Source organism: Lotus japonicus, chromosome 1 (genome assembly GCF_012489685.1).
Source record: "Lotus japonicus ecotype B-129 chromosome 1, LjGifu_v1.2".
Taxonomy (NCBI): Eukaryota; Viridiplantae; Streptophyta; class Magnoliopsida; order Fabales; family Fabaceae; genus Lotus; species Lotus japonicus.
Window position 1 is genome coordinate 124,083,210 of NC_080041.1, and position 17,857 is coordinate 124,101,066.

Consider the following 17,857-nt stretch of genomic DNA (forward strand, 5'->3'; position numbering starts at 1 on the left):
CCCTAAACTTTAAAAATAGCATTTCGCTACCTCCACGTTTGTCTCCGTTAACAATTTTGGTTCCCCACCAATTTTCCGTCTAAAAACTAACGTTTTTTGCTGACTTGGAAATTTTAATAAAATTTAAATTGATAAAATTAATAAAAAAAATCTGGGACACTCATCTTCTTCATCTCTGTTCTCTCTCCTCATCCTCATCTTCATCTACAAAATCAACATTTTTCTTCTTCTGTCATCTTAATCCCTTAAAATCCCCCTTCTTAAAAACCTCCAACACTGCCGATTCTCCTCTCTGAACACAGAACCGTTGAATCCTTTCACTGAACCCACACCGTTGAATCCCTCGATCTCGTCCCTCAGCTTCTCCTAACCCAGATCTGGGCATAAGTGTGGGCGAGATGAAGTAGTGGTGATTCGACGGACTTGGATCTCTATGCGGTGGTGGTTCGGTGCGGCGCGGCGTGATTTGCACGATGGTGGCACTGGTCTGGTCGTGCGATTCGCGGCGGAGGGGCGTTGCTTTCGTTGCTTTCACTGGGTTTAGTTTGCTGTTACTGTGGTTGTGGCTTCTTTTCACTGGGTTTAATTTATTGTGGTTGTGGCTTTATATTGTTGTGGCTTCTTTTCACAGTGGATTCATTTTCTGCAGCATGCTTATATAGGAGGTCAAAATTGCAGGTTCAAATTGCAGAAGAACTTTTGGATTCTATCAAATTCAAGAGTTGGATTTGGTTGAGTGCTAAAGCTCCTGGGTTCCCGTATTCTCAATTGATCTCCAATCCTATGCATTTCCTGAATTGTATCTAATATGGACAGAGTTGAAGCCTTGAGGGTTGAGTTTGTTACTACTGCTACGGGGCTCTTTTTGATTTCATATTCATGTAGCTCTATATCTGGTCTGTCTCGTTTTAATTTATTTTTGCTGGTTATTGTCAAAAAAAAATTTGTTGTGGCTGGGAAAGAAATTGCATTGTTGAAGACCAGCCATGGAAGAATGAATCCAAGTGTTTGATCTGGGTTTTATGGGCAAGGTGATATATTTGTAGGGAAGATGAAGATGTTTTGGAGAGGAATATTTTTTTCTGGGTTTTCTAGGTTGATGAAGATGATGAGGGAGATGAAGAAGGGGATATTTTTCTTGGTTTTTAAGTGTTGTTAATATTTTAATTAATTATTTTTTGCTCAATTACATATTTACCCTCAGAACTGTTAGTTTTTGGACGGAAAATTGGTGGGGGACCAAAATTGTTAACGGAGACAAACGTGGAGGTAGCGAAATGCTATTTTTAAAGTTTGGGGACTCCGTTCACACATTTTAGAAACTGGGGGACCAAAAGTGCTAATAAGCCTTTACTAAAGCATAAATAGAGACCATAAATTCATACGATCAGAAAAAGCATAAAATTTAAACATCTAATTTTAAAGAAAGCAGATTTTCGTCACTTAAGAAGTCTTATACAGTCAAAACATTTACATTTTTCTATCTCTCCAGTGGGTGGTCATGTCACTAGAAAGTATACATGGCCAGATGGTCGTGACTAGATTTTCCCGTTGGTTTTAACACTGGATAGAAAATTAACAAGAGAATTGAGAAAAATAAATAATGCACAACACTAGAAATATAAAATAATACATTCTTTCTACTGAGGGAGAGGGGGACACGCATAACACACTAATATTCAATAAACCATATATTATGCCCTCTACAGCATGAGGGATGTTTGTGCTTCATTTATGTGGCAGTGTGTATCTATTTGGAGTTTTTTTTTGTCCTTTGGCTACTAGTCTTTACAGGAGAAAGAGACCCAACGTGACTAATATGGCTTAGGATGCGGTAGGGATGTCCCTGACCACAAATATATTATTTTTGACACATAAGGGATCGAACCCGAACCAGGAGCATAGGTTGTGCCACCCTTGTAGTTTATATGTTTGGAGTTTGATAATAACAATAAATTAACTGATAGTGTAAAAATTAAATTAAATTAAAATTATATTTCATCATCTTGCAATGCAATGTTATAATTAATTTAATAAAAAATAAACAATAAAGAGATGTAATTAGAAATCTGTGTAATCTTCCGATGTATCCATAAAATCCGTGTAAAATTATTTATACTGAGGAAGAGCATGGAAATGATAGACCGAGAGTAAAGTAATAGGCCGGTTAAGACCATAGGCCATGCAATGTTTACTATGCATTTTGCTTCATTGAGGGCCAGAGAATAAGAATAAGAATAATGGGTCTTTTCTTGTTGTTGGGATTTTGTTGGGGATTTGGGGATCAAAAGGGTGAACATGTCAGGCTCTTCCTGTGTTTTGGTTGTGGATACATGATGATGATTTGGATTCCCTTCATTGCTTTCACACAAACTAGAGGTAGATGATAATTGGCACATGGTTGGGACAGTTTCTCTTGCATACAGACAGGGGGGACAGAAGAGAGAAAGAGAGTGGGGGTGTTTTTGTGTAGACTCTTTTGGGAATTTTGCACTTTGGTAGAGGGGTTTAAAAAGGGAAGATTTGTGCTATAATAATATTTGAGATTCTTGGAAGTATCTGAAAAATGGAGCAATAGCCAATAATATCAAGGATGGCCAGTAATATGAGGATATATAGAGTTGACAGAGTAGTATTGGCATTGGCAAGCACCAACTCAAATCAAAGGCAACAGCATGCTTTGCTTTCAAATTTTCAAGCAGCTTTTTATGACCGACAACTACAGTTGGTGCCTGCAAAACAAAACGCACTTGGCCTTAGACGTAGTAGTAGTAAACTAGTAATAGTAACATAACTTTGTCATTGTGTGAGAATGTTTCAACCATATTTAAATTGTCAATAGCGTAATAATCAGATAAATGAGTTAGAAAAGCATTAAATAACTGTTTAACTCCTGTATTAAGCTGTGATCCGTTGAATTATGTAATCTTAAATTGGTTTAAATTAAATTTATGGACTTGTCCACATAACATGAAGAACGTGTGGGTTTGGTGTATCCGGAGTAAGAGGCAGAATTGTGTTTAGAACTTTAGATTAACAGTTTTCACTTTAAAGGGGAGGACCCTTTCTGAAAATGGCAGCTTGACTTACTGTTCTTAAGTTGAGTATGGGAGGTTTTATGGTCAAAACTCATGTGAAATCAAAGCCATGTCGGCATTAATTACCAGGTTTTATATTCACTTTGCTTTGAATCCAAGCAAGGTATACTTGAGTTTTGAAAATTCCAGCTATTTTGTCCCCAAATTGACCTACTCCAAATGTTATGTGTAACTATGATATCAATTGTGTTAAAGTATACATTTTATTTACTTATTTGAAAAATTAAGAAGAAATTAATTTGATTTATTTTTTGTCCAATGTCAATCAATAACTTGGGTTAATAATTTATTTTCAATCATGATACATGAAGTACCTTACGTGTTAGAACACGCACGCACTTCTCCTCAGACTATATCATAAAAAGTGAAAAGTCAAGTAGCAAACTATAAATGTTCAATGGTAATTTGTGGTGGTTTTAAACCGCGCTACAAATACAAATGTACATTTGGCAGCCAAGTGTCCATGATTTATGATTTATTTTATTCTATAGTAAAAGGATGTTTGGTCAAAGTAATAGAAGGGCGGTGTGAATGACATGGCAATAGCTACCAACCAACGTGTACGACTCTTCTTTGTCACCAACATTGTCTTCCTCTATCTAGCGTGTCATGCGCACGGACACAGCAAAAAAACCAAGGGCTAATTCAATGTTTACTGTTGTGTCAGTTTCTAAAGGAGGCCAATTAACCAATTGTAATTCGTTAGTTGATTCTGGTTCTTCCTCTGTCTTATTCACTAATCCTCGTGTGTGTTGTAGTCAATTCCCTTGTTTTGATTATTACACCTAGTCACTCTTATGTGAAGCAGGCTAATTTGCTTTTGATCAATATCCTTTTACTACCTAGTGGGATCGATGGAGAGGTGTATGGAATAAAAAAATAGGAAAAGAATGTGGTGGGCAATATTATAACATACAATGTGATAAAAACATGAAAGAATTAAGATATAATTAAAAAGAAAGAAAACGTGAAAAGTGATTGAAAGAGAAAAATAATTACTTACTATACAAAAAATAAGATTCCTTTCCTTAATTCAGGTGCTTAATGATATGGCTTACGCGTAGTAGCTGATACTACTACTAGTGTGTTGTGTTCCATCTGCACTAATTTGCAAAAGGTAATGTGAACATATGGAAATGGAATGTCAAAAAAGTGGACACAGCCCTCAATTTCATTTCTGCTGACAATAATTACTTTAAATGAATCAAATTTCAAGTCAATTAATATTGGAAAATACGCGCCTTATTGTATACGTTAAAGAGCTCCATGAACTTCCAGAAGAATGCAAGTAAGTATCATGGTGGTTGACGGACTCAAACTATCAATATCAGAAAGACTTATAATTAACTTTAGTACATGATTAGTCTACATTCTACTTTGTGAAGATTTTGTTCTTCAAGGGTTAGCACTCGTGACTTTTGGGACACAATAAAGCCAATTACTATGTGGCCTCTTAATGTGTAGTAGGAAGGAGAATGAACAACCTACTCTCACTGCATGCATATATGCTCAACGGAGCTAGCCGTCAATTAAACCGGGACCATAGGTGTAATTAATAAATCTTGAAATTGGAATAATGAGAAAGGAATCTTGTTGAAAAAATAATCAAGTCCCACATGAACAAGTTAAGGGGCTACAATAGTTTATAATTTTTGGACCACATAACACACTCACATTAAGCCCACCATACATATACCTATAAATTAGAGGAGAATTTCAGACCTAAGCTTCCAAGTCTTAAATTTTTATTTGATTGTCTTCACAAAGACTACTTCGGAATGTTGCGAGATCTCAGAATAATATAATATTCTCCAATTTCCAACCTCCATCAACATTCATCCTCTTCTTTAAGATTTGAATCTTATATTTCATTACAAATCATATATCATATTTGAATCCTCTAAGATTTGATTAAGATGAATGTTGAGGAAGGTTGGTGTTGGTGGAAGAGGATTTGGGGGTTTCGGTGGTGGTGTTGGGTGAGGTGGGGGGGGGGGTTGATGGTGGTGGTGCTGGGTGGAGTTCAATGGTGTTGGATTTCTAATTGTGAAGGCTGGGTTGAGAGGAAAAAGATGAAGATTGACGAAAGAGAAGAAAGAAGATGAATATTGAGTTTAGTTTTATTTTGAGTTAGTAGATGAAGTTCATTTAGATATATTATTGAAAGAAAATAAAGAAAAAGAAATAAAAAAATTACCTATAATAGCAAGTCAAAAGGTTGTTGTTAACTTTACACAACAACAACAAGAAAAGTGCTTGTTAGAGGCCCCTTAAAATGAGAACTTCATTTAATTTTGCAATGTCTTGTAAAGTACAAATTTGAAGCTAGTATTCATCTCAAGCTTATCTAAAGAAATCAATTCAACTATTTTGACTACTTGCATGTAGTTCTTGTAATTCATCATGGTTTTTATTTGAAATTTGAAAATAAATTATAAACTATACTAATAATGGATATAAATAATGTTGCTTTCACACCCCTCTTTCGATTAGAAAAAAGTGGAATAATGAGATAGATAGGAAGAAAATAAAAAGTAAATGACATAAAATATGAGATGTGATAGATGATATGATGGGAGAAATATAAATAAAAATGGATGGAAATTAGATGTATACAAATGAGGGGTGAACGTATCAATATTAGTAATACTTGGCAAGTTAAGTGTGATAGGTGATGTGTCCCCGAACGTTAGCTTAAGTGATAAGAGTTAGGGGACATAAGGGTTTGGGAGGGTGAAGGGTCTAGGTTCGAACCCTGAGAATGACTAATTTACTAACATTACTAACAACTAACATTTGCCTACAAAAAGAAATGTGATATAGATGTGATAGGATTGAAAGATATGATAAATGATGTGATGATAGTAAAAGAGGAAAGAGTAAGAAGAAAAAATTAGTGAAAATGAGATGGGAGAGAAAGGTAAGTGTAAATATATCATAACTCCATACTTGGATGGAGAAAGGCTGGAAAGTTACACATGAAATGGCTTGTATCAGACTTCTTCACACGCTTCTTCCTCTTTGCTGGTTGTGAAGACTTTTTTTCCTCTTTAATCTTCTTGTCAGTAAGTTCAAACGCTGAAGGATCACGAGTCAAGGATCCTATTGCTCGACCCTTGGGTTGTTTGCTCTCCTTCAACTTAGGAGTGCGGTTGGACTTTATCCGAAGCTCAGGAGTACATAGTGTACTCCTTTCAGGACAATATATCGCCTGAAGCTTCCTCCTTACCATACTCTGCCCTCCAGTATCCAAAGAATGGAAATAACGTGTCAGTGCCTCAACTTCTGGGTGCATCTCTCCATGGTTTAGTCCGCAAATATATGAGCTGCCAGTATCTGCAACAGGTAGATGCTCCCACCTTAGGCTCTTCCAGAATGGATGAATGGCCTCGTACGGAATCCTTTCATAATCTGCAAGTTCACAGACATGTTACATTGAATCACAAATATAAATAATTGGAAGTAGTTGACAGGAGAGTGGTTGACCGGTAACCTGCAAGTTGACAACCGCAAGGTAGTCCATGAGTCTCTCTCAATAAGCAATCGCATCTGCCGCCGCAGGCTCGCATTCTTGTCAGTTCAGCATCAATGAGTTTCAGGCATTTGATTGACACAAATCCCCTAATATTTGTGTAGAAAGGGGTCTTGAAAAGGTGATCAATTTTATTCATACTGCACTCAAACGATGTTACTATCTCATTGTGACGATTGGTGGTCAAACTATGCGACGCATCCTATGATGTGGCCAGGTCACCCTTACTGTTCCGCAACATCAACTTCAAGCTGGCATGTGCACCTTCAGCCCTGCAAACCAACAACGCACATGTAAGAATTAATACTGTAATAATCTATGAAATGAAATACATATAACAAGTCATAACATAGTTTTTGTACCTGTTACTTGTTGTTGTTCCAAAATGCATCACATGATTTGTCCATGCCTTGGCAAATTTCTGCTTGTGGACCAACCATGTAGTAGAACAATAAGTGGCAAATTTCAACTTGTGTTTATGCTTTCACATGTTAAACAATTCAATCCAATGAGCTTCAAATTCTAGAACTGTTGGAGCATCTACCAATTCGGCCCACTTGTCCATAACCTCTTGAGCAAAATCATCCGTGCCAACATACTCTTTGCACTTTGCCAAAACACACTTGTTGATGTGCCACAAGCATAGTAAATGGGTGGTGGTGGGAAGGCTTTGTGAAGCAGCACTCAATAAGGCAAGATCTCTGTCTGTCACAATCACTCTAGGCAACCTGGATTGGTCGGAAATCAGAGACTTCATACACTCCAATGCCCAAATGTAGTCATATGTGGTCTCACTGCCAATGTAACAGAATGCTATTGAGTATGTTTTATCCGTGGAGGTCAGGCCAACAATCTCGAGCAAGGGTAGTTTGTATTTGCTGGTCTTGTATGTGCAATCCATGATCACTACATATGAGAATGTGTTGAAAAGTTTGACGGCATTCGGATGAGCCCAAAATATATCTCTAATCACTTCCGATCCGGGTTCATTTCGTTCGAAGTGAACATACTTCTCACCGTCCAACTTCTTCAGCAAGTATTGTATCTCTGTCATTGACCCACGAACGGATTGTCTGAACCGCTTGCAAACACCATAAATTTGTTGGATGGTAGTCAAGTTTGAAGGATCTTTTTCCTTCAAGGACGCCAACATCTTTCTAGGTGGAACCCAAGTCTTAGCCTGATTTATCACGTCCTCCTTCGCCTCACTATTCAGTCGACCAGCGTAATTGTGGCCAAGTAGTGACTCAGCTGCGAGATGGATGTGTCTACCGTCCATCACCTTCAACCACCAACCTTTATCATCTTTCGTACGTCGTCCTTTTAGCCTAAAAGGACAACCTGTCTTTTGTGTTGACGTTCCTTCAACAAGATCCGGTTCTCTGTAGGGAATATACGCACCATGCTTCTCACACCCCAGAATGACATATTCTTTTCTTCCCTTCTCACCACTATCAGACTTTGTTGTCACCAAAACAAAATTATTTGCCATAGAAATGTCGCGAACCCATTTCATAAGATCATCTTTCAAAGGGAAACGTTGTTTCAGGATAAACAAGGCATAAGGCATAAAACAAGGCATAAACAAAGCATAAACAAAATATGCAAAAATTTGTGCAATGAGTACCTGATCAGTATGATACAAATGAGAGACATCTATAGATATAATCGGAGGTTCAACTAGTGATGGTTGCTCCTCTGGATTATCATTTTCCAATCCAGCAGCATGTATCAATTGTGATTCACAAAAAAAAAAGGACTTTGTCATCCCTGGAACAAAAACGGTAAATCAAAAACCGACCCTATAACGGTAAATAAAATTCCGGTACTATAACGGAAGATCATAATCCGATACATTAACGGAACTTCATTTACCGATTCAGTTCACGATACAGCAGCCTAAATTACCAACTTAACTAACTAAACTAACTACTTAAACTAACAACTAACTACTTAAACTAACTATAAATAAAGTACCAAAGCTAACAACACTTACCAGAAGTTAAAAGCTTTCCCTTGGTGGTGGTTTTTCTCATTCAAAAACATTATTCACATAATCCCTTAAGCTTACATTCTTCTTCAATTAAAACAACTCTTCTACCTATTTCCCTTTAAAAAAAAAACTCTTCTACCAATTTCAAAAAAAAAAAAACCTCTTCAACCAAACTATGTTTTGCTTTCCCTTATTTAACTAGACCCCATGATTAGCATGCAAATGAAAAGATGATATGATAATTAACTAACAAGATAAGATATTTCAAAGGTGGCCCCTAATATGCACCCCCTTTAGAGTGATGTAATTTTACACCACTTTTTTTAACGTGCTATAATATGTCAACATATCTTTTTTTAAACAAATTTAATATATAACAAATTTTTAATGATATTTTTTTGTAAAAAAAAAATAATGTGTTGACCTACTATATAACCGGTCAAAGTAAGTGGTATAAAATTACACCGAATGATGCATATTAGGTGAACCCTTAAAAAAAGGAAAAGTTTAATACAGTTTCTTTTTCAAACAATAGATTTTCAGATAATTTTTTAAAAAATAAAACTATTTTGACCGAGCTTAAATTCGTCTTGCGATAGGGTCGCCTAAAACATAGAAGAAAAAACTGAAAAACTAACAATTTTTTTTATCCAAATCATATCCTATTTTTTATCTACGTCATCCACTTATCCCTCCCTTGAAATTTCACTCTATAAATAATGGCAATGCATACCTCTCATTCTTCATACTCACTATGATCAAATTCTGTTAATTTTCCATGAGAGTTCATACCACGCAAATTTGATTTGATCTTTCTTTCTTGGTTATTGCTTTTGATTTTTATAATGGTTCTCTCAAAGTCCCTTACCATCTTTGTGGTGGTGGCTTTCTCCATTAGTGTGTCACTAATCAACAATGGCGTTGAAGCGTTTCATAAAATCTACCCGCATCTTCAATCTGTTTCAGCGGTTTCTGTGAGCGGAATGCATAGAACTGGATACCATTTTCAACCTCCTAGGAACTGGATCAACGGTTCGTAAATAACCCTCTTATTTACTTCTTAATTCATACTATTTTTAACCCTTTATTTGTTGCATTTTGAGTGCAGTTGCCAATTTGTTCTGTGATTCTTTTATCTTGTAAGGTCCCTTAAAATTTGCATTAGGAAAAAAACTCAACCAAGATATGTGTGTTTAGATTTCTATTAACAATGCTTAATTAGAAGCACTTTCAACTAAAATTCATGTCGCACAGTTTTAGAATGAAAATACTAGCTTTCAAATATATTTAACTGAAATACAAACACACATAACATGTGATATTTACACTAGAAACAACATAGAGAAACTTTAACTGTGATTTGCTGTCAATGTCAAAAGCGCATGTGGGGAGTTTTGATTGGTGTGAAGAATTGCGAAAATGTATTTTTTTTTCTTTGAAATCTGTTGATTTGATAAGACAAATTGGGTTGTGATCAGTGGCGGATCCAGGACCCCGGGGTTAGGGGGTTCAAATTTTTCAAATGAGCACATCGATAGAAATATAATTAAAAACAACTGTAATATGTTAACACCTTGATCATTAGGATGATATGTTGTAATTCTGGGTCGCAATCCAGGATCCGATGGCAACTCATTTAGATTTACTTCAATAGGAGGAACTTGTTGTTGTGATGAGCTTGATCCACATTGCTCACTTGATGACCTTGCTCTCTTTATTAAAAATTTATCCATGACCTTCACAAGATAGAGTAGACTTAAATTAGATTCATTCATGACAAACTTGAGCAATTTGAAAACATTTCCATTCAAATTCCAATCTCAAACCAATTACTAAATCAAACCATTTAAATCAAACCAATTACTCTCATGTAAATCAAACCAATTACTCTCAAACCAATTACTCCCATTTTAAGCAATTACTCCCATTTTAAGCAAACTAGTGTATGTAAAATACAATATCAAATTATCAATATATCATCTAATCATCCCAATATCCCAGCCAACAATTCAACATTCAACAATTGACAAATTCAACATTCCATGTTGGAAGTCCTTAATTGCTGCCTAGAGGCTCAGCTTCAAAGAGAGCAGAAAACCCCTTAATTGCTGCCTGGCATCTATCTGAAACATAGAGGTTGGCAAACACAGAGGAAGAGATTGAAATCTAGGATGTCTTGTTATGCCTTGCTCTCAGATTTTATTGAAGCCAAAAAGAATAGAAGTGCGTTATATAGGATCTGTAAGTGGGAAGGTTTTTACATAAGGTTGTATAGAGGACATAAGATTCAGACTTTGTTTTAATAATCAATTCTTGACGAACAGACAAACGTTTTGGTTTGGTTTGTGTAAAATCTACAAGTTTGTTGAGCCTGCAAAAAAAAAACAAATTCAACATTCCAGCCAACAATCATCCCAATATCCCAGCCAACAATTCAACATTCAACATCCTAAAGCTCCTGGACCTGGTACTGGTAGTGCTCCTTTTGACAAATTCAACATTCCAGCCAACAATTGACAAATTGATTTCAGCAAATTCAACAATTGACAACATACACTACTTTCAAACTCAGCAAAAGGGAAAGCAAATCAAAATAATAGAAGTTAGGGTTTTCAATTTGGGGTTTTTCAATTTGGGGGTTTTCAATTCCAACCAACCTTCAAGGCTTCAAGCTTCAACAGAGAGAGAGAGAGTGGGCGGTGGCGTGCGCCGGCCGCCGGCGGTGCTGTGGTGGCGTGGCCGCGTGGTGCTTGAGTGAGGAAGAAGAAGAACCAGTCGTGACTCGTCACTCGTGAGAGAGAGAGAGAGAGAGGTAGTGAGCACTGAGCAGAGAACTGAGAGAAGGATTGTGGTGCGTGAGTGCGTCGGCTGGATCGGTGGAGGACCGGAGGTGGTGCGTCGGCTGGATCGGTGGAGGTGGTGGTCAAGAGAAGCTGAGAAGGAGAAGAATCGTTCGTGAGTAGAGAGAGACTGAGGTCTGAGAGTGAGAATGGCTGAATGAGTGCGTGAGAGAGAGTGAGGCTGCTGGGATCTAGGTGCAATTTTTTAATTTCAGGGGGTTCAAAAAAAATTACTATAGGGGGGTATGTAGGAATTTTTTTTTTCAGGGGGTTCAACTGAACCCCTGAACTCAACGTGGGTCCGCCCCTGGTTGTGATATCTGGTGTTTCAATTGCATAGATTATTAGACCAAATTTTGATGTAGAAAACATATGATAGAGGCATTTTGTAAGTGATGTAGTACACATGAAACAGCTATTTAATGACCTAAGATTTTTTTCCTTTTGCATGGCTTTCTAATAGTTCGTAAAGAATGCATGTGTCTTTGCAAATCTTCTATTGAACATCTCATCAAGTCAACCATAATTTTGATTTCAATGTGATTTTTGAATGAATGTACAAACATATACACATAAACCACCTTGTGTTAGTGTGGTGCTGTGTAGATTTTTAGTGTGGGGAGTGGGGACTGTCTATTTTGTTTGTGGAGTTCAGAGTTGTATTACCAAATCAGACTTTTTGTTGTACAAACATTGAAGATAGTGACACTGAAAAATTGATGATGTTGTAGCTTGACACCTAGTCATGCGCTTGAATATGTATATGTCATAAAGTACAAACTAAAAATCGCCCTTTTTAACTACAAAGATGTCATTGTAAAAAGTGATGCCAAAAAGTGCCTCTAGTTAACTATACATGTTGCAATCATTTATATAGTGCGCATCATCATCCTTTTCTTACATTTTTGTGCTATGAAATCAACTTATCATTAACTATGAAACTATTTTGTTGTTTAATGCCTCTTTTGGCATTGGTGTTTGATCTTTTTGCATTGGTATTAGCATAAAACAAATGTTCATTATATTTTGATTACAGTTTATAATTCTATCAATTTTCACAATACAAACAATCAAGTATTTTATTTTTACATAAAAATATGTAATTTCAATAACGTTAAATTAAAATGTTTAGTGCATATTTTCTTTGTTATTTTACAAGCCTCAGTTCTTTTACATACCTGCTTCAGTATATATATCTGAAAACTTCCACTTCTAGTGTTTGTTACCAACAATGCTACTTTGTTTTCTAATCTTATCATTGTTCCTGAACTGGTGAAATGGGCGCATCAAATCAATCACGTGCAGATCCAAATGGTGAGTGGAAACTTTTTTTTTCACGTCCAATTTTCACACCATTCATTTACTTTATGATAACAAGTTACATTGGTAAATGCCAACAATACAGGACCCATGTTCTACAATGGAGTGTACCACCTGTTCTACCAGTACAATCCCAATGGCTCTGTGTGGGGCAACATCGTATGGGCTCACTCAATTTCAAAGGACCTCATCAATTGGAAAGCACTTGAACCTGCCATTTACCCATCCAAACCATTTGACAAGTACGGGTGCTGGTCTGGGTCAGCCACAATCCTCCCGGGTAAGGGACCCGTGATTCTCTATACGGGAATCATTGATGAGAACCAAACTCAAGTGCAATGTTACGCCAAACCAGAAGACCCATCAGACCCGTTCCTCAGAAAATGGGTGAAACCTGATGAGTTTAACCCGATTGTGGTGGCTGGGAAAGGAGTCAATGGCAGTGCGTTTCGCGACCCAACAACCGCGTGGTGGAGCAAGGATGGGCATTGGAGGATATTGGTTGGTAGTAGAAGAAAGCATAGAGGGATGGCCTATTTGTATAGGAGCAGAGATTTTTTCAAGTGGGTTCGAGCTAAACACCCGATCCATTCAGCGAAAACAGGTATGTGGGAGTGCCCGGATTTTTACCCGGTTTCTTTGAAAGGGAAAGAAGGATTGGACACTTCAATGGTGGGGACTAATGTTAAACATGTGTTGAAGAATAGTCTTGACATGACTAGGTTCGAGTACTACACGTTGGGAACTTATTTTATGAATAAGGATAAGTATATTCCTGATAATACTTCAGAGGATGGTTGGGGTGGCCTTAGATATGACTATGGTAATTTCTATGCTTCTAAGTCATTTTTTGACCCTAGCAAAAACCGTAGGATCTTGTGGGGTTGGGCGAACGAATCTGATTCCAAGGATGATGATATTAAAAAGGGTTGGGCAGGAATTCAGGTATGTTACATTTATATTTGTATTTTTGCTGAACTCTGAGTGAATTTACTTGTATGTTTGGTTTTAATACTTGTTCAAATTGAAGTAATTTAAGTGTACATGTGTGTTAAAATCTTAAGGCAATTCCAAGATCGGTGTGGCTTGATTCTACTGGTAGACAATTGGTTCAATGGCCCGTTGAAGAGTTGAATAGTCTTAGAGAGAGAGAAGTTAATATGAACAATCACAAGCTTGAAAAGGGAGATCATATTGAAGTAGATGGAATAACTGCAGCCCAGGTCAGATTCTTAATTTCGCATCAATATATTAGACGGCTTGTTAATTGATAGTTTTTATGTTATGAGTTAGTGCATGTTTGAATTTTTTTTTTACAATTGATTCTAAAGTTAAAATTAATTCTGAAGAAAATGTTTTATCGTTTTTTAGGTACCAGTATTGATTTTGAATATCGTTAATGAAGAAATATAAGATAATTCAAACATACTATTAGTGAGATTACATGAATGGTGTTAGCATATAGATGTGCATATATAGCGATTTACCTTTATGTTCATAAACTAATGATAATGTTATATATAATTACAGGCAGATGTGGAAGTTACCTTCTCGTTTACAAGTTTGGATAAGGCAGAGGCATATGATCCAAGTTGGGTAAACGCACAAGATCTTTGTGCCCAAAAGGGTTCGAAAGTTGAAGGTGGGGTTGGGCCATTTGGGCTTCTGACTTTGGCTTCAGAAAATTTAGAGGAGTTCACTCCCGTGTTCTTCAGAATTTTCAAAGCTCCAGATAAGCATGTGGTTCTCTTGTGCTCAGACGCAAGGAGGTTTGTCTAATTCAAATTGGAACCATAATTTCCTATTTTCCTTCTCTCATTACTTCCTTTATTTGACCATTAATGTGTTGTTTTTGTTTTGCATTTACGAAACAGTTCCTCTTTGAAGAGTAACTTGTACAAGCCACCATTTGCTGGATTTGTGGATGTGGATTTGGAAGCAACTAAGAAACTTTCACTCAGGAGTTTGGTATGTGATAATGCAACCCCTTCCTCAATTTGGTGTATACACATAAGTTTATAACACTTGGTAGCTCCAAGCGTGGCATACTATAAATTAATGTTCTCTGATTTGATTTTTTTACCTATGACAGATTGATCACTCAGTGGTGGAGAGTTTTGCAGAAGGAGGGAAAACAAACATTTTGTCCAGGGTTTATCCACAGCTTGCAGTAACGATTCAAGCTCACTTGTGCGTGTTCAACAATGGTACTGAACCAATTATTGTGGAGAACCTCAAAGCATGGAGCATGAAATCTGCTGAGATTATTTGAACAACCAAAAATCAATGAAGGCAGAAAATAGTTAGCTAGCTTATCTTATAATTTGTGTGAAAGTTAGTGTGCTTTACTTCTATTTTATTTCAATAGATTAGGGGCTCGATTCCAAACCCCCTTAGGTTAATTAGTGGCTTATTACTTGACGTTATCTTTTATCTTTCAATGTTTTTTTATCTTTCAATGTAAATAAGATATCCGTATATATGAACTACTAAGCGAGGTTTTAGATTTATAGAACCCAGAATCACTTTTAAATTTTTGTAATAAAAATAAAATATCAAATATCTCATTTTAAAAAGTTTTGAGTAGATTATGGGGGAAATCAAATCATGGAAAAATTTGTTTTACAGTAAAACAAGTTCAATTTCCATAGCTTGGTCTATGGAGATCGATCGCTAAAAGTTTCGTGCTCTACCCGAAATTAATAAGTAAAAAACTATAATTAGTTTCAAAATAGATGATAAACATAGATCCTGTAATTGTTTGGAAACCAGATTTTTCTATTGCGTAAACATATTCACACGAGCAATGAGAGGAAAAGTACAAGGAACTAGGGTCTTCTTAACAGAAAATATTTTAGAACAATCTAATTTATGCAAACACACAAAAGTAGACGAAAGCCAATAGCAGAAAATCAGCATGGTGTGCTTAGTACATCTTAGTACATTCAACTTCTTCAATTTAAATTAAAATCAAAATTATCCTCGAGATAAACAGATCATGCAATTGCTGCTACTGAGTAATGATGATTAAACCAGCACTGAAAGTTCACTAAATTAAACCAATAATTTAATCAGATCAAAGAAAACTGCTTCTAGCAACAGCTTCAATTTCAAGTTAAAGCTACCAATTGAACTACAACATGTATATGTGTGTGATCTAACTATAGCAAGAAATGAAAGAGAGCTAGCTAGTGTGCTATGCAACCCCTTCTTCAATTTGGTGTATACACATGTTAAGTTTATTGCACTTTGGAGCTCCTAGCGTGGCATACTATAAATTAATATTCTCTGATTTGATTTTTTTACTTATGGCAGATTGATCACTCAGTGGTGGAGAGTTTTGGAGAAGGAGGGAAAACAAACATTTTGTCCAGGGTTTATCCACAACTTGCAGTAACGATTCAAGCTCATTTGTTCGTGTTCAACAATGGTACCGAACCAATCACTGTGGAGAAGCTCAAAGCATGGAGCATGAAATCTGCTGATATAATTTGAACAACCAAAGATCAATGAAGGCAGAAGATAGAGCTTATCTTATAATTTGTGTGAAAGTTAGTGTGCTTTGCTTCTATTTTATTTCAGTAGATTAGGGGCTCGATTCCATACCACCTTAGGTTAATTAGCAGCTTACTTGACATTATCATTTATCTTTCAATGTGAATAAGGTATCCGTATATATGAACAATTAAGCGACGTTTTAGATTTATAATAGAACCTAGAATCACTTTTAAATTTTTGAAATAAAAATATCAGATGTCCTGATCATTTTGAAATGTTTTGAGTAGATTATGGAGGGAAATCAAATCATGGAAAAATTTGTTTTATAGTAAACAAGTTCAATTTCCATCGCTTCGTCTGTGGAAATGCAATTGCTGCTACTGAGTACTGATAATTAAACCAACACAACACTGAAAGTTCACTAAATTAAACCAATATTTTAATCAGATCAAAGAAAACTGCTTCTAGCAACAGCTTCAATTTCAAGTTAAAGCTACCAATTGAACTACAACATGTATATGTGTGTGATCTAACTATAGCAAGAAATGAAAGAGAGCTAGCTAGTGTTCTATGCAATTCAAACAATTTCAGCTAAGATTTTCCCCAAGTCAAACTTGCCATTGTTGCATTCTATAGCATCCACTACTTCCTGAAATGCAGAAACACCGCACGGAACTACCAGGCCATTCCTCTGATCAAACCCAAATTCATCATAAGCCTTCTCCAGCAGCATCTTGAACAGAGGATGAGAAAGGTACCGGGTTGGAACCACTTGTCTCTGCCGCTCCTCCCCAACATAAATTGCAAAAAATCCAGTTGGGGTTGTCTGCTTGGTTGAGTTTTCTTCTTCCTTGTATCCCTCTAGCAAATGACCTCGGTCAGGGTCAACTCCACCCACAACCTTCACTTTTTTTGCTAGTTTCTTAATTGACACCATTTTTGTCTTTCCTAGCATTTTGTTTCCAATCCAAAAGGGGCTATAAGGAAGAAGATAAGGGGTATTGATCTTGATACATGAAGAGAGCTAGCTATGCAGAGAAATTTGGCACTCTTGTCACTTGTGCAAGGTGAAGGGATGTTTTAGCTTTATATATGGGGAAGATAATCAGGGGCGGGGGCAGGAAATTTAGATGGGGGTGACTAAAATCCAAAAGAAATATAATTTATAAGAAAATTTCAATTTTTACTCAATAAAGAAGGTGCAAAAAAAAAAACAACATAAACAGAACAAGAAAGAAGTGGTGTTGTCTAAGGTGCAATAGCAACTAGGTCATGCACGGGTGCCATACATGGTTAGGCCAATAGGATTTCACCACCTGTCAAGGTGGAAAACTGATTACCGATTGGTTTGGTTAATAGATTTTTCAAATAAAATTAAAATGAAATATGGTTATGACACTAAAGCCCTTATGTGTAGTCTCATGGATTTCTCTCTCAACCTTCTTCAACCTCTTCACTAATGAACCGCCGCCATCTCCGGCAAACCACCACAGCGACGGCCGCAGGGTTCCAGCATGGTGGTCACCTCTAGAAGGAGCACTCTCTCCCATCTGGTTAAACATCATAGAAAATAAAT

The 17,857-nt window shown here is 36.5% G+C and overlaps 2 protein-coding genes across 3 annotated transcripts; one reads left to right on the top strand and one right to left on the bottom strand.

The window, feature by feature from the left end:
- The first annotated feature begins 9,386 nt into the window (after nt 1–9,386).
- Nucleotides 9,387–16,386, top strand: LOC130730186 (beta-fructofuranosidase, insoluble isoenzyme 1-like). Of its 2 annotated transcripts, XM_057582129.1 has the most exons (7): nt 9,387–9,655; nt 12,769–12,777; nt 12,869–13,728; nt 13,848–14,006; nt 14,314–14,552; nt 14,658–14,751; nt 16,099–16,386. In XM_057582129.1, exons 1-7 carry the CDS (start codon nt 9,469–9,471, stop codon nt 16,276–16,278), a joined length of 1,728 nt encoding a protein of 575 aa, XP_057438112.1. In that variant the 5' UTR covers nt 9,387–9,468; the 3' UTR covers nt 16,279–16,386. The 2 variants fall into 2 exon arrangements, with proteins under 2 accessions (XP_057438112.1, XP_057438111.1); XM_057582128.1 differs by lacking the exons at nt 12,769–12,777; nt 16,099–16,386 and adding an exon at nt 14,876–15,329.
- Nucleotides 16,387–16,749: 363 nt separating this feature from the next.
- Nucleotides 16,750–17,320, bottom strand: LOC130732598 (auxin-responsive protein SAUR15-like). Its single transcript, XM_057584610.1, has one exon. The coding sequence runs from the start codon at nt 17,234–17,236 to the stop codon at nt 16,859–16,861; it is 378 nt and encodes a 125-aa protein (XP_057440593.1). The 5' UTR covers nt 17,237–17,320; the 3' UTR covers nt 16,750–16,858.
- Between the last annotated feature and the right edge of the window lie 537 nt (nt 17,321–17,857).

Excerpts from the sequence above, each read along its gene's own strand:
- LOC130730186 (XM_057582129.1), top strand. The coding sequence starts at position 9,469 with ATGGTTCTCTCAAAGTCCCTTACCATCTTTGTGGTGGTGGCTTTCTCC. Across the intron at positions 13,729-13,847 it reads AGGGTTGGGCAGGAATTCAG|GCAATTCCAAGATCGGTGTG; the intron begins GTATGTTACATT and ends TAAAATCTTAAG. Across the intron at positions 14,007-14,313 it reads ATGGAATAACTGCAGCCCAG|GCAGATGTGGAAGTTACCTT; the intron begins GTCAGATTCTTA and ends ATATAATTACAG.
- LOC130732598 (XM_057584610.1), bottom strand. The coding sequence starts at position 17,236 with ATGCTAGGAAAGACAAAAATGGTGTCAATTAAGAAACTAGCAAAAAAA.